We start from the raw sequence: 13,761 nt of genomic DNA on the forward strand, positions 1-13,761 counted from the left end.
CGGCGCTGGCTCTGTCTCTGCGCATGCGCCTATCTGGGCACGCTGTTTTGATTCCCGCAAGGTGCTGCCCAATCAGCGCTGTCGTTGAAATCACGTGATCGGAGTCCACGTCCGCGGACGGCCGGAGGGGGACACGCTCGCAGCGGATCCCAGCAGTGGCAGTGGGGTGATGTTATGTTTCCGAGCGGACTGGATTTGGGATGGATTTAGAAGAGGCGTTTCAGGCTGTGGGGGAGTTCGGAATCCAGCAGAAATGGATGGTGACGGTGTTAATTCTGCTGCAGGTACAGCGCTGTGCTGCTTTACCTGTGAAATCAGAGGGCGAAAGCAGCGATTAGCAGCACAGAGGCCAGAAATCAAGCCGTTAGCCGCTGGTAATAGCTGCTGATGTTAGCGATCTGTGGCACGCTGAAATGTTGATTGTTATTTGTGCAGAAGTAGACAGCTAGTTGGCTATCCAACTGTTCCGCCTTTGTAGGATACTGATGCTTGTAATCGGCACGGCAATCGTGTAGCGAGCGAACAAGGAAGCCACTAGAAGTTTTCGCCAGGTAGTCACTAGCTAGCATCTGATTTTGAACAAATCTTGCCAGCTAATCACTAATTATCACCTTTTCAGATAGCAAGATAACTGCGGACGGTGTCACTATAGTTCTGTTATCTACAGTTAAATGACTAGATGAAGATAGAACGAGCTACACTCGAAACAGAAACAGAAAGCTAACACGTAAACTAGCCAGTTGTATTTGGAAGATGCTCGCAGCACGGCTAACCGGATGCATGTTTTTTTCAGGTGTATATGGCGTTCCAGTCGATGCTTATAGTACTGGTGGGAGCGGTGCCGGAGTACCACATTGAGAGCAGTGTTTCCCCGATCGCCAGCGAGGAAGACCTCATCAAACACGTCACTTTCACTGAAGACATCAGCTCTATCGTGACAGAGGTGCGGATCCCGTCACAATCTTTCTGACCCCAGATTGCATGAACTGTAGCAGTCATAGGGGTCCATGCCATTCGGACGCCGATGTCTCTTTTTTCTGGTAGCATTTGTGGTTTAAGGCCAAATTCTTCTTCCCGTGCATCCTGTTCCAACGCAGAAAGTAAAATGGCATAGAAGAGGAGGGAGACTTATCGTATGTACAGGGCATGTATGCTAACCGCCAATGCGTGGGCTGGCGGGGACTATTCCGCTGTCTTCTCTCATTTTAAAGCTCAGAATGTGTCTACAGCTTCACCGTATCACACAGGCACACAGTAAACAGCCAAATGTGGGACATTTACTTTTGTTATTCTGCATTCTTCCTCTTTTCCTAATCTGAAATATCACATCATTGCAGATCCTCAGGTGCCCAGCTGTGTTTCACCTGTGGCCTGTCCTCTTTCTGCCAGCAGCTGTATCTGTTCACATTGTAGTTATAACTTTCCAATTAAAATGTGTGAACACTTCGTTGCCCTGTTGGATGTCTATAGAAGCAGGTCTATTGGGATGTCATCTGAGCCACTCGTAGAAATGGTGGGCTTCTGGTCACTGTCAACAGGTGACATGGCCTATCTGGAACCCAGCCCATGGTTCTTCTGACTTCAGTCTGTTTTGTAGTTTGGTGTTTAGTGCCTTGAAAGCATTGGATTGTTGGTCATGTTTGGTTTGACCAGTGTTTGTTCTTTTGTTCTACAGTGGTTCCTTATAAGGCATCAGTCTTACAAGGTGAGCTTGGCTGGCTCCTTGTTTTTTGCCGGTGTTCTGGTTGGGAATGTGCTTTTTGGACCCCTTTCGGACAAGATTGGGAGGAAACCAGTGTTTCTCGCAGGTAACGGTTCTTAGATTCCCATCTGTGCAGGACCCAGGAGCTGAACTTAGATAAAGCTGTTTACCTGACCTGTTTATCCTGTTTCAGTACAGTACAGTGCAGTACAGCTGGTGACTCAGTGTAAAAAAACAGCAAATGACCACCAAGATGAACAGTGAATCAGTGAATTGAATAACTGACTTGTGGCTTCTCTAGACAGCTGTTCACTAAAGTAGTTTTAAAAGAGATTCAGTATGATCACTTTGAAAAATCAAAGCAAACAAGGACTGACTTTCCTAACAGCTGATATGGCTGTGGAGCCATAAAAAATGGAGTGAGTGTAAACATGTTGCCCTCAGCTCACCTCAGGAACAGGAAGGCTGTCTGTGGCTACAGGTGCTCCTGGTGAAGTGCGCTGTGGGCGTGTCTTTCTGCCCCCTGCTGCAGGCCTGTTCTTTGAGGTGTTATTTGGCTACGCCACGGCCTTTGCACCCAGCTACGAGGTGTTTGCGCTGTCTCGGCTGCTGGTTGGCATGATGAATGGCGGCATGGCACTGGTGTGCTTCGTCCTGACCCAGGAGTACGTGGGCAAGGCCTACTGGGCCCTGACAGGTAAAGATGCAGCCTGCTGGGGGTCACCTCATCACCAGCGGAGAGGCCTGGCGCACACAGGCTGGGAATCGGGAGCCTTTACTGAAATCTGCTTGTGCTGCTGTAACTGTTTCAACTGTTGAATAACTATCTGACATTGAGCAATTGTAGATCTGCCACTGTATGCATTGTTAAAGCTACAAAGCTACACCAATAACAGCTGTTCCTGGACCAAAAATCTTAAGGGGAAAAAGCTGTTTTTATGCAGGTAAAACATGTAGTCATACATTTCTACCTATTTTTTCAGGAACGTTGACCAATATGACCTTTGCGGTGGGAATTGCCCTCTTTGCAGTCCTTGGCTACTTTGTGCGACACTGGCGAACCCTGGCAACAGCGGCCAACTCCCCCGGAGTGCTGTTCCTGCTCCTGTCTGTGTGAGTGAGTGGTGCCCGGTTTCACCTGTGCAGTGGAGCAGGGAAACTGTGGAGTAATCCTCATAAAGGTCTGCAGGAAGTGCTCCCATTTACATAGCCCTGCCATCCTAATGAAGGTTAAGCTACAGTCATTATTATTATTATTAGTCTTTATTTTTAATTTTTTTTTTCTCACCAAAAGTCTCAGTATTGTAATATATCCAAATGTTATTTCAAAACTGTCTTGTATATTTTGATTAGCATAAACTTAAAGTCACAGAACCAAACTTTGTTTAGGTTTATCCATATTTGATTAAAATTGGTCAGTGTTAAAATAATACTTTTTGTTAATTATTATTTAAAATGTGGTTTAAACATTTAAATGTAGAAATTCTCATTGACCCAGTTTGGGGAAGGTAATCCTTTTTGTCATCTTGAGTATGACTAGACTTGTGTAGCTGTTCCTGTCTACTAGCCTGTTCCCTAAATAACCACCTGGAGACACAACTAGAATAAAAAATCAGATCAGACAAGCTAATTTGATCCAGGTTTTTAACCTAGAACAACTTCATACTTCAGGTGTTTCTCAGAATGCTATATGCTATATGCTATATGTAGTCAGTAGTGCTCATCTGTTCATTTTATGTCTACAAAGAAAACACCACCCCCTACTGGTTATTATTTATAGGTCCTGGGATTCTGAAGCCTGGAAAAGAGAATATTTTTCACTTTTTTATTTGTTGAAAGTTACAGGCTATGCAGTCACAAAAGAGCATCCAAATACTATGGTATTTGTTGACATACTAGTATAATATAATAAAATCACAGCTATATATGAAATGAGAAATCACAGCCAGTTTGTAAAGCCGTGAATAATATTATAATAATAGTTGGTATAACAATTATTCTCCAGGTTTCACATGTGATCTTTGGTATGTTCTTTGGCTTCTTCCCACCTGTTTTTAATTTTAAAATAACTTGTTTGGAAATTTTGAGGGCAAACTAAGTTGGCTTGTAGCGTAGACTAGTCTGATAAGTGCATGTAAGCTATAGCAGGGGTTAGAAGCAGATGGAATAAGAATTGTATATCAGCAGTATTTCCTAAACCATGTAAAGAAAGAGTGCTGGAGGAGACCATGTGCATTAAAGTGAGTGTGTTTGATGTGTGTTTGACGTTAGCGTGTGTGGGACACTTGTGTTTGCCGTTAGCGTGTGTGGTATATGCGTGGTTGGTGTTAGCATGTGTGGTATATGTGTGGTTTTGGCGTTAGCGTGTGTGGTATATGCATGTGGTTTTGAGTCTGTGTGGTATATGCGTGTGGTTTTGAGCATGTGTGATATATGCGTGTTTGGCATTAGTGTGTGTGTGTGGTATACGTGTGTGTGGCGTTAGCGTGTGTGCTGTATGCGTGTTTGGCGTTAGCATGTGTGGAATACTCGTGTTTGGTGTTAGCGTGTGTGGTTCCCGGCAGGCCGCTCCCGGAGTCTCCCCGCTGGCTGTACTCGCAGGGCCGCATAGAGCAGGCTGAGCGGGTGCTGCTGAGCCTGGCGCAGAGGAACGGGCGGGACGCAGCACTGCTGTCGCTGAAGCTGGCCTCAGGCTCCGCCCCCTCGCAACGCTCCGCCGGCGGCGTGCTCCACCTCGTCACACACCCTGCCCTGCGCCGCCGCACTCTGGTCCTCATGTACGTGTGGTGAGTGCTGACAGCGCAAACACACACACACACACACACACACACTTACATACACTTACACACACTTACACACACGCGCACACACACACACACACATACACACGCTTGCACACACACACTTACACACACGCTTACACGCACACACACATACACACGCTTGCACACACACACACACACACACACTTACACACACGCTTACACGCACACGCACACACTTACACACACGCATACACTTACACACACGCACACACACACACGCACATGCACACGCACACGCACACACTTACACACACGCATACACTTACACACACGCACACACACACATGCACATGCACACACTTACACACACGCGCACACGCACAGGCACACACACACGCACACACACACACACACACACACACACACACACACAGCTGCTGACGGGTGAATGTGAGAGCCCAGCACTGCGCTGTGTTGCAGGTATGCCTGCAGCCTGGTGTATTACGGGCTGACGCTGAACGCGGGCGGGGACACGGGGAATCGCTACGTCACAGTGGCCATGTACGGCCTGGTGGAGCTGCCTGCCTACCCGCTGTGCATCTATTTCATCAACAAGCAGTGGTGTGTATACAGAGATGAATGTTACTGAATCCACACTGCAGAACAGAGTAGTTATTCAGTGTGCAGGTTACTGAATCCACACTGCAGAAGAGTGTAGTTGATGTCATTGAGTGTCACCGACACATTGCAGGGTACAGTAAATACAGTATACAGTAAATACTCATACAGACTGAATTACAAATTAGAAGGAGTTCCTTGAGGTGATCTTTCATAAGCCCCACACTGTTGTGACTTTCATGCATCAGGTACATTGATCAGAAAGAATAACATCAGATGTTCATGTTTTTGGAATCAAACTAAACAAAAACCTCATACCTCATCCAAACACTACACTGTTTTTACATTGAACTTTATTCTCTGGCACTAATTCCAAAGGCTCAGGTAAAAACACCTCTCTGTATGTTCAGGGCAGGGAGGCGCAAAACCATGGCAAGCTTCCTGGCCTTGGCAGGATTTTCCTGTTTGTTTACGATGTTGATACCTGTCCAGGCAGGTAAGAACTTGTGTGTTGTTATTTCTAAAACATCTCTACAGTTGGACATGTCTGTTTCTCCCTCTGTAAGGCACACATGAACTCACCTGACCCCTCTCTTTCAGGGTCATGGTTCAGTGCCACATCTTTAGCTTTGCTGGGGAAACTAATGGTTAGTGCTGCTTTCAACATAGTGTATGTGTACACATCAGAACTGTACCCCACCATTATCAGGTGAGATCGACTGGCTTCACTTGCTTACACTGAAATAAATATTTGTGTTTCTTTGTTGGACAGTGCCGTTTTGATCTTTGCTTCCTCTTTATCCAGGTCATTGATGACAGGTAGAAATGTAATGCTTTGAAAGGTATAGTGTGGCCATGCTGAAGCTATGCATGTGGAAAGATCCCTGCTTTTTATCGGCTCCGTTTGGCTTGTGTGACATGACCCTGCGGACGCTCCTTCACTGTGCTCACTTTCAGTTTGTCCTGCTCTGAGCTTGTCGCCAGTGCGCTGCAGGTGCAGCAGAACCTGGAACTGCAACATGTTTATCATGTAATCATTGCGTTTCATGTGCAGGAACGCTGGGCTTGGAGTGTGTTCAATGTCCTGCAGGTTTGGAGGAATTCTAGCACCATTTGTGCCTTCTATGGTATGTCCATCAAATGTACAACTTGAAGTGTATTTATGTATGTATGTGTGTATGTGTTCATATATATATATGTACACCATAAATCTTCTATGAAGTGTTTCTTACAAGCACTGGTTCCTTTTACTGGCCAAGGATAAAGCCACATTTTAGTGAATAAGCTTCAGTGTCTAACAATAGCCAGGTGTCACCCTTTTAATGTTAATTTTTACTTGATATTTCTACAGCTTTCATTTGACTGATATTTAAAATCATTGAATTTCACACTTACCTCCTCATTCAGCAACAGCCTATATAACAAATATAACAAATGATGATCCATCTTCTAATCTTATAGTAGAGCGTAGTGTGTGAGGGCAGTTGTGTGTGAGGTTAAGGCCTGGTGGGTGGTTGTGTGTGCAGTGTGTGTGAGGGTGGTTGTGTGTGAGGTATGTGTGAAGGTGGTTGTGTGTGTGTGTGTGGTGTATGAGGGTGGTTGTGTGTGAGGTGTGTGAGAGTGGTTGTGTGTGAGGTATGTGAGGGTGGTTGTGTGTGAGGTATGTGTGAAGGTGGTTGTGTGTGTGTGGTGTATGAAGGTGGTTGTGTGTGTGGTGTATGAGGGTGGTTGTGTGCAGTGTGTGTGAGAGTGGTTGTGTGTGAGGTGTGTGAGGGTGGTTGTGTGTGCAGTGTGTGTGAGGGTGGTTGTGTGTGAGGTGTGTGAGAGTGGTTGTGTGTGAGGTGTGTGAGGGTGGTTGTGTGTGAGGTATGTGTGAAGGTGGTTGTGTGTGTGAGGTGTGTGAGGGTGGTTGTGTGTGCAGTGTGTGTGAGGGTGGTTGTGTGTGAGGTGTGTGAGGGTGGTTGTGTGTGAGGTGTGTGAGGGTGGTTGTGTGTGTGGTGTATGAGGGTGGTTGTGTGTGAGGTGTGTGAGGGTGGTTGTGTGTGAGGTGTGTGAGAGTGGTTGTGTGTGAGGTGTGTGAGGGTGGTTGTGTGTGTGTGTGGTGTATGAGGGTGGTTGTGTGTGAGGTGTGTGAGGGTGGTTGTGTGTGAGGTGTGTGAGGGTGGTTGTGTGTGAGGTTAAGGCCCTTCCTCTCTGCTCCTGCTTCAGAAAGCGCTGCACCACTCCATGCCGTTTATGGTGTTTGGTCTGAGTGGGATCTCCGCTGGGGGCCTGGGCCTGCTCCTCCCAGAGACCCTCAGCAAGCCAATCGCAGAGACGCTGGAGGAGATGCACAGCCCCGCCTACCAGCGCATCCTGGAGAGAGAGGCGAGTCCCCACACTGACCCCTGACCCCTGACCCCTCACCCCTGATCCAGACTCCCCTGACTTTACTTTTCTTCTGGAAACTCGAGGAAACTTGCTGTTGCATTTTTTGGAGTTTGTGTTCCTCATTAGCGGACAGGTGAGAATGTGGAATGAGCGTCAGTGCTGTTCGGTCTCAGTCCCATGCGAGGTGTGGCTCAGGTGTGGCTCAGGTGGTCTTCAGAATCAGCAGTAACAGGCATCCATCCCTGGTGCCAGCTGGCCTGTGCTCCAGCTGACTGTCTGTGATCACTGGCTTTGCTTCACTCATTCATTTCACATGTATAGGTTTGAAATGTGAAATTTCAAAAGCGTTCTGAGTAGCAAGAAGCACACAGTCATTAATAGGCATTTTTGTGTATTCTCTAACAGGTTCACTTATTTGAAGAGGACCTGTCCAAACACAAAGAGATCCAGTGAGGACGTCTTGTGTCAAAGGATGGAAATACCATGAAAACGAACAGCCAAACAAGTCACAGGGAAGTCTTTAGTTGTAGGCAAGGTCCATTGGCAAAATAAAGGAAACATGTTTATAATATATAATAGTGCTATAATGGTAAAAGGCTGTGATAACAGAATAAGCAGCTGATCTGCCCGACCTTCCTGGGGACCTCTCGCAGGCTGTCCCGGGACCTCTCGCAGGCTGTCACGGGACCTCTCGCAGGCTGTCACGGGACCTCTCGCAGGCTGTCACGGGACCTCTCGCAGGCTGTCACGGGACCTCTCGCAGGCTGTCCCGGGACCTCTCGCAGGCTGTCCCGGGACCTCTCGCAGGCTGTCCCGGGACCTCTCGCAGGCTGTCCCGGGGTGTGCACTGTCATACAGGCGGAGCCGAAACTGCCGAAAGGTGTCTTCATTGTGTGCCTTCCGAGTTCCCTACCTTGAACACAAAAAATCACATCAGCATATTTCCAATGGGATAGAACCCATACTTATTTGTATTGATGTAATGTGGGACCAAACTGCCGTTACTGCCAAAGTTTCAGGATCATGTCCGTTTTGTTATTTTAAAACTCTAAATTGAATATATTTTCCATGTTACATTCATTCTTGTTTTGTTAGATCTGCTGGTCGGATCATGTGTGTCTGAGTGATTAAGAGTTTTTATTATTGCAAAGAGAAGGCCTCTCGTCAGCTGCCTGACTAATGAACTAATTACATGCATATCAGAAACAGGTGAAATATTCATCCAGTTGGACGGAAGCATTCCGGCACATTGTGACAGGGTTAGATGTGTATTTCTGCCGCTGCTGGAGCCTTGGTTTTCTCGTGTTGTTTGTCTTTGTGAGATTGTGCAGGTGATGTGTGAGGTGGCCTGTGTTGTGCTGCCTTGTTCAGTGTGAAGGCAGAGCAGTGTGTCAGTGTAACAGAAGGTGAATAAAGTGTTGAGGGGAACTCATTGAATGGGTTTTCTGCTTTTTTATGTCTTGTGTAGAATCTCCAACTGTTACTAAAATGTGATGTCAGTGCATTTACAGTGAGAGCAGTCAGAGACACTGTGGCAGGTGGCTGTAGAGACTGCAGACAGATGTAGAGTGTGAGAGTTTTCACAGTACTGCGGGAGAGCCCAGCAGAGTGTGCTGAAAAACATCCTGCCTACCTTCAGATGCCATAGAAATAACACCTGGTGTGAATATGTACCAGCATAGATCACAAAATAAGTGAAACGCAGAAAGGAACACAGCCTGTCTGATGTGGGTGAACTGGAGCAGAATTTGCCAGAGTTAGTTACTCAGCATGGGACGGAAAGAAATGGTCCAGGGACTGTAGATGGTGTGTATGTGAGACAAACTGCAGGAGAATGTCTTTCTGTTTATATATATATACCTGCACATATACATATACTTTTCTATATACATATACATGGCAGGATGGTGATTCCTCTGACTCAGAGCACAGCTGGATAATCTGTATCTGGCTGCTTAAAAGCACCTCGGAAGCCTGTCAGGCACCCTGTTAGTGAGTGACCAAGTTTGACTGAATAATATACACGTTTATCAATACCGAAGACAGAGCTAAAAGTACACAGGTAAAAAGTTAAGAGATATTAAATACTATGGTTACATGACTTTTTAAGATAACTACTTTAAAGTGTTTTAAAGTAACTGCAGATTGTGTGCAGCTTTGCAACCAGATTAAAAATTGTACTAAACTACTTTTACTTTGTGGCTGCTGTGGGGAAAAATGCAATAATTCCATGTGGCCTCTAGAGGTCACTAATGTAACACCTGTACAGTAGCCGGTTGCTTCGTTTGGCTGTTCTCCTCAGCCCGATTGTGACACCATTGATGCAGGTGAGAAACTCCGCATAACCACAGGTTCCAGTAGCTGCAACTTCAAAGAAGTGTAACCGCATAATGTTTTTTTTTATTTGTTTCCCGTAATAAATAATGATACCCTGTGGCAGAGCTGGCCCAGGCGCCTGGTTGAGCAGGTAGCCCGAGTGAGAGTTTAAACTTTACTCTTTGTTTTGGTTACATCCGTTTGTCTCTGAGCACTCCCTGCAGCACAGAAATCCCCTCCGAGAAACGCAGCCGTCAGAAACGCTGAAACCTCTGTCACAGGTGTGAGGAGGTGTGGAGAAGCAGAGACAGCATGTGATTATTGTCATTACTATTACTATTTTTAAAAGGACAATTTATTTTGTGATAATTCCCATGGCCTTTTCCTGTGTTCACTTCAAGTGCATGATATACATCATGTAGCCCTGCAGATCTGGGGTCGGTTGCTGCGGGTGTCAGACTGCTGAAGGTTTGGGCTGAGTAGTGAGCAGTGTTTTCATGCGCAGATCAGCATTTGAAGCTGAGCCTGTTTGAACATGCAATAAGGAGCCACAAAAACAAACTAAAAAGTAGCCCTTTGCACTGTGGTGAAGGCACTGAATGGTGATGAATGACTAGGGATTCAGGCTGTGGTGAGCACTGGTTGCTGGATCCTGTCCCCCTGCTCCCCTGCCCCCCTGTCCCTCTGTATCTCTGTCCCCCCTGTCCCTCTGTATCTCTGTATCTCTGTATCTCTGTCCCCCCTGTCCCTCTGTCTCTCTGTCCCCCTGTCCTTCTGCCCCCCTGTCCCTCTGTATCTCTGTGCCTCTGTCCCCCCTGTCCCTCTGTCTCTCTGTCCCCCCTGTCCCTCTGTATCTCTGTAACTCTGTATCTCTGTCCCCCTGTCCCTCTGTATCTCTGTGCCTCTGTCCCCCCTGTCCCCCCTGTCCCCCGTCCCCTCTGTGCCTCTGTCCCCCCTGTCCCCCCTGTCCCCCTGTCCCCTCTGTATCTCTGTATCTCTGTCCCTCTGTATCTCTGTGCCTCTGTCCCCCCTGTCCCCCCTGTCCCTCTGTATCTCTGTGCCTCTGTCCCCCCTGTCCCTCTGTATCTCTGTATCTCTGTCCCTCTGTATCTCTGTATCTCTGTATCTCTGTCTCTCTGTATCTCTGTATCTCTGTCCCCCTGTCCCTCTGTATCTCTGTGCCTCTGTCCTCCCTGTCCCTCTGTATCTCTGTCCCCTCTGTCCCTCTGTCCCTCTGTCCCTCTGTATCTCTGTATCTCTGTATCTCTGTATCTCTGTCCCTCTGTCCCTCTGTCCCTCTGTATCTCTGTATCTCTGTCCCTCTGTCCCTCTGTATCTCTGTCCCTCTGTCCCTCTGTATCTCTGTCTCTCTGTATCTCTGTCTCTCTGTATCTCTGTATCTCTGTCCCTCTGTATCTCTGTATCTCTGTCCCTCTGTATCTCTGTATCTCTGTCCTCCCTGTCCCTCTGTATCTCTGTCCCTCTGTCCCTCTGTATCTCTGTATCTCTGTCCCTCTGTCCCTCTGTATCTCTGTCCCCTCTGTCCCTCTGTATCTCTGTCTCTCTGTATCTCTGTATCTCTGTATCTCTGTCCCTCTGTATCTCTGTCCCTCTGTATCTCTGTATCTCTGTCCCTCTGTATCTCTGTATCTCTGTCCCTCTGTATCTCTGTATCTCTGTCTCTCTGTATCTCTGTATCTCTGTATCTCTGTCCCTCTGTATCTCTGTATCTCTGTCCTCCCTGTCCCTCTGTATCTCTGTCCCCTCTGTGCCTCTGTATCTCTGTATCTCTGTCCCCCTGTCCCTCTGTATCTCTGTCCCCCCTGTCCCCCCTGCCCCCCCTGTCCCTCTGTGTCTCTGTCTCCCCTGTGGCCCATAAAACAGGTAGATCAGCCCATTGGTTTTTTTCTTAATTGACACTGGGCTGGCCCAATCACATCTTTAAACACTTCCCCCTTTGGGCTCAGCGCCGGCTTCATTAATCAGCTCATCTGCAAAAAAAAAAAAAAAGTCAAGAGTGAAAATGGATAAGACAAAACACAAGGGAGGCGTGGAGAATTTGCGGGCCATGAAAGGCAGAGCCTTCAGGCAGATGCTGCCAAAGGTGCTAAAATAACTGACGTATTTGCTGCAGGACCTTCTTCAGCACGCGTGGCTGATGATGGTGAGGAGGATGAGGAGAGGGAGAGAGATGAGGGTGAGAGTGGAGGGAGTGTAGAACTTGCGGTAAGCTGCTTACCGTAAGCTAACAATGGGCTGGCTGCCTGGCCCAACAATATGTCATGAGAGATGATGATGATTAGCATTAGGCTATGCTACTGTGGAGTGTTTTTTGTTAACCGCCATTCATCAACATTAACAGTGAGTCAGTGGGCAGTGTTTTTTTGTTTTGTTCATTTATTTATTAGGCTATAGGGTGTACAGTGCTCTTTTGGGACCTGAAAAAAAACATGTTTGGGAGCCAGCTTTTGTGTGGGTGTTGATGGACAATATATAGAAATGAAATTGAGACATCCATGCATTTATTTATTTATTAAACAACTATTTGTTCATTACCTGTATTGTATTGCTATGTCAGTGCAGCTTTTTTTAACCTCTTTATAGGGGAATCCAATAATTCTGGACCTGATTGTATCATCATGTTAAAACCTCACCCAATTGTCTCTCCTCGTGTCTTGTTGAGCCAGGTTGAGATGAAATGATTAAAATGATTATGAAAATATTCATTGTAATGTAGCAGCTCTCTATGTTTTCTTCAAGCCTGAACCTCTTCCCCCCTCTCTGACAGGATGCCATCGCTTGTTTTTTAAAGGATTCATCGAAGGAGTTCACCTGCATCCTTTTTGACTTGATGAGTTTACAGTTCATGCAATGCTACTTTTATCTGGAAGACACTGATCATCTGATCAATCATTTATCACATCTGCTGTCTCTCACATACATGGGATGCCCTCACTTGTTTTTTTAAGGATTCATCCAAGGAGTTTACAGGCATCCTTAGTGAGTTTACAATTTACTCAACACTACTTTGTCTGGAAAACATCGATCATCTGATCTATCATTTATGTCTACTTTCTCTCTCTCTCTCCCTCCCTCACACACACAGGATGCCACTGCTTGTTTTAGGATTCATTGCTGTAGAGTGTACAGTTTTGCAACGCCACTTTTTGAAGGAATTTTTCATGTTTCCTCTCTCTTAATCTTCATTGATTTCCTCTTACTCATTACACGGCTTTAGTGTTTTTAAGGAGTGGTACGGTTGGTATACATATTCAAGGGAGCGTGAAGATGGGTGGTGTGTGTGATCGATTGTGGTGGGCTGGTCTGGGCCAAAATGCCAGGGCTGATTTTTTTGTCCTGGTCCAGCCCTGGGTGGCGGCTCTCTGGTTTCTTCATATGCACTCTGTCTGTGGTGGGCAGTGTTGTTCTCTCTCCACTGTGCTAATGACGTCATAGTTACAACTGTCACACATGCTTTTATGAAAGAATTATGTGGGTGTGTGTGAACACACAGCTGGAGGAGTTGCAGTGGATTAACTGTAATTTCACCTTCGTGTAGATTAACAGTGACTGAAAACTTTGTTGACTTGAAATTAAATAACAGCACAGGCTGAGGCCTTAAGGAAGTATATTTCCTAGATAGCTCATTTATTTGTTTGATGTATGTGATTATATTTAATAAGGCAAAAAACACCATGACCCTGCAGACGTGTAGGGGAATGTGAGGTGTTTGTGATGCCTCGGGGGGGTGGCAGCTTGAGCAGAGTGTGCAGACGGAGCGGGCGTGACCCCTCAGAGCGAGAAGCAGCGGGCGTGACCCCTCAGAGCGAGAGGCAGCGGGCGTGACCCCTCAGAGCGAGAGGGAGTGGGCGTGGCCCCTCAGAGCGAGAGGGAGTGGGCGTGGCCCCTCAGAGCGAGAGGGAGCGGGCGTGGCCCCTCAGAGCGAGAGGGAGCGGGCGTGACCCCTCAGAGCGAGAGGGAGCGGGCGTG

At 46.8% G+C, this 13,761-nt stretch overlaps 1 protein-coding gene across 4 annotated transcripts; it reads left to right on the forward strand.

Annotated features, from left to right (window-relative positions):
• Positions 1 to 109: 109 nt before the first annotated feature.
• Positions 110 to 8,887, forward strand: slc22a15 (solute carrier family 22 member 15). Of its 4 annotated transcripts, none has more exons than XM_036547421.1 (12): positions 110 to 284; positions 794 to 943; positions 1,676 to 1,808; positions 2,235 to 2,399; positions 2,686 to 2,815; positions 4,267 to 4,488; positions 4,948 to 5,088; positions 5,496 to 5,581; positions 5,686 to 5,794; positions 6,140 to 6,212; positions 7,294 to 7,452; positions 7,861 to 8,887. In XM_036547421.1, the coding sequence occupies exons 1-12, from the start codon at positions 201 to 203 to the stop codon at positions 7,906 to 7,908; spliced, it is 1,500 nt and encodes a 499-aa protein (XP_036403314.1). In that variant the 5' UTR covers positions 110 to 200; the 3' UTR covers positions 7,909 to 8,887. The 4 variants fall into 4 exon arrangements, with proteins under 4 accessions (XP_036403314.1, XP_036403315.1, XP_036403316.1 ...); XM_036547422.1 differs by having other exon boundaries at positions 4,267 to 4,479; XM_036547423.1 differs by lacking the exon at positions 110 to 284 and adding an exon at positions 300 to 374.
• Positions 8,888 to 13,761: the final 4,874 nt, after the last annotated feature.

This window comes from Megalops cyprinoides, chromosome 15 (assembly GCF_013368585.1).
Source record: "Megalops cyprinoides isolate fMegCyp1 chromosome 15, fMegCyp1.pri, whole genome shotgun sequence".
Lineage (NCBI taxonomy): Eukaryota > Metazoa > Chordata > Actinopteri > Elopiformes > Megalopidae > Megalops > Megalops cyprinoides.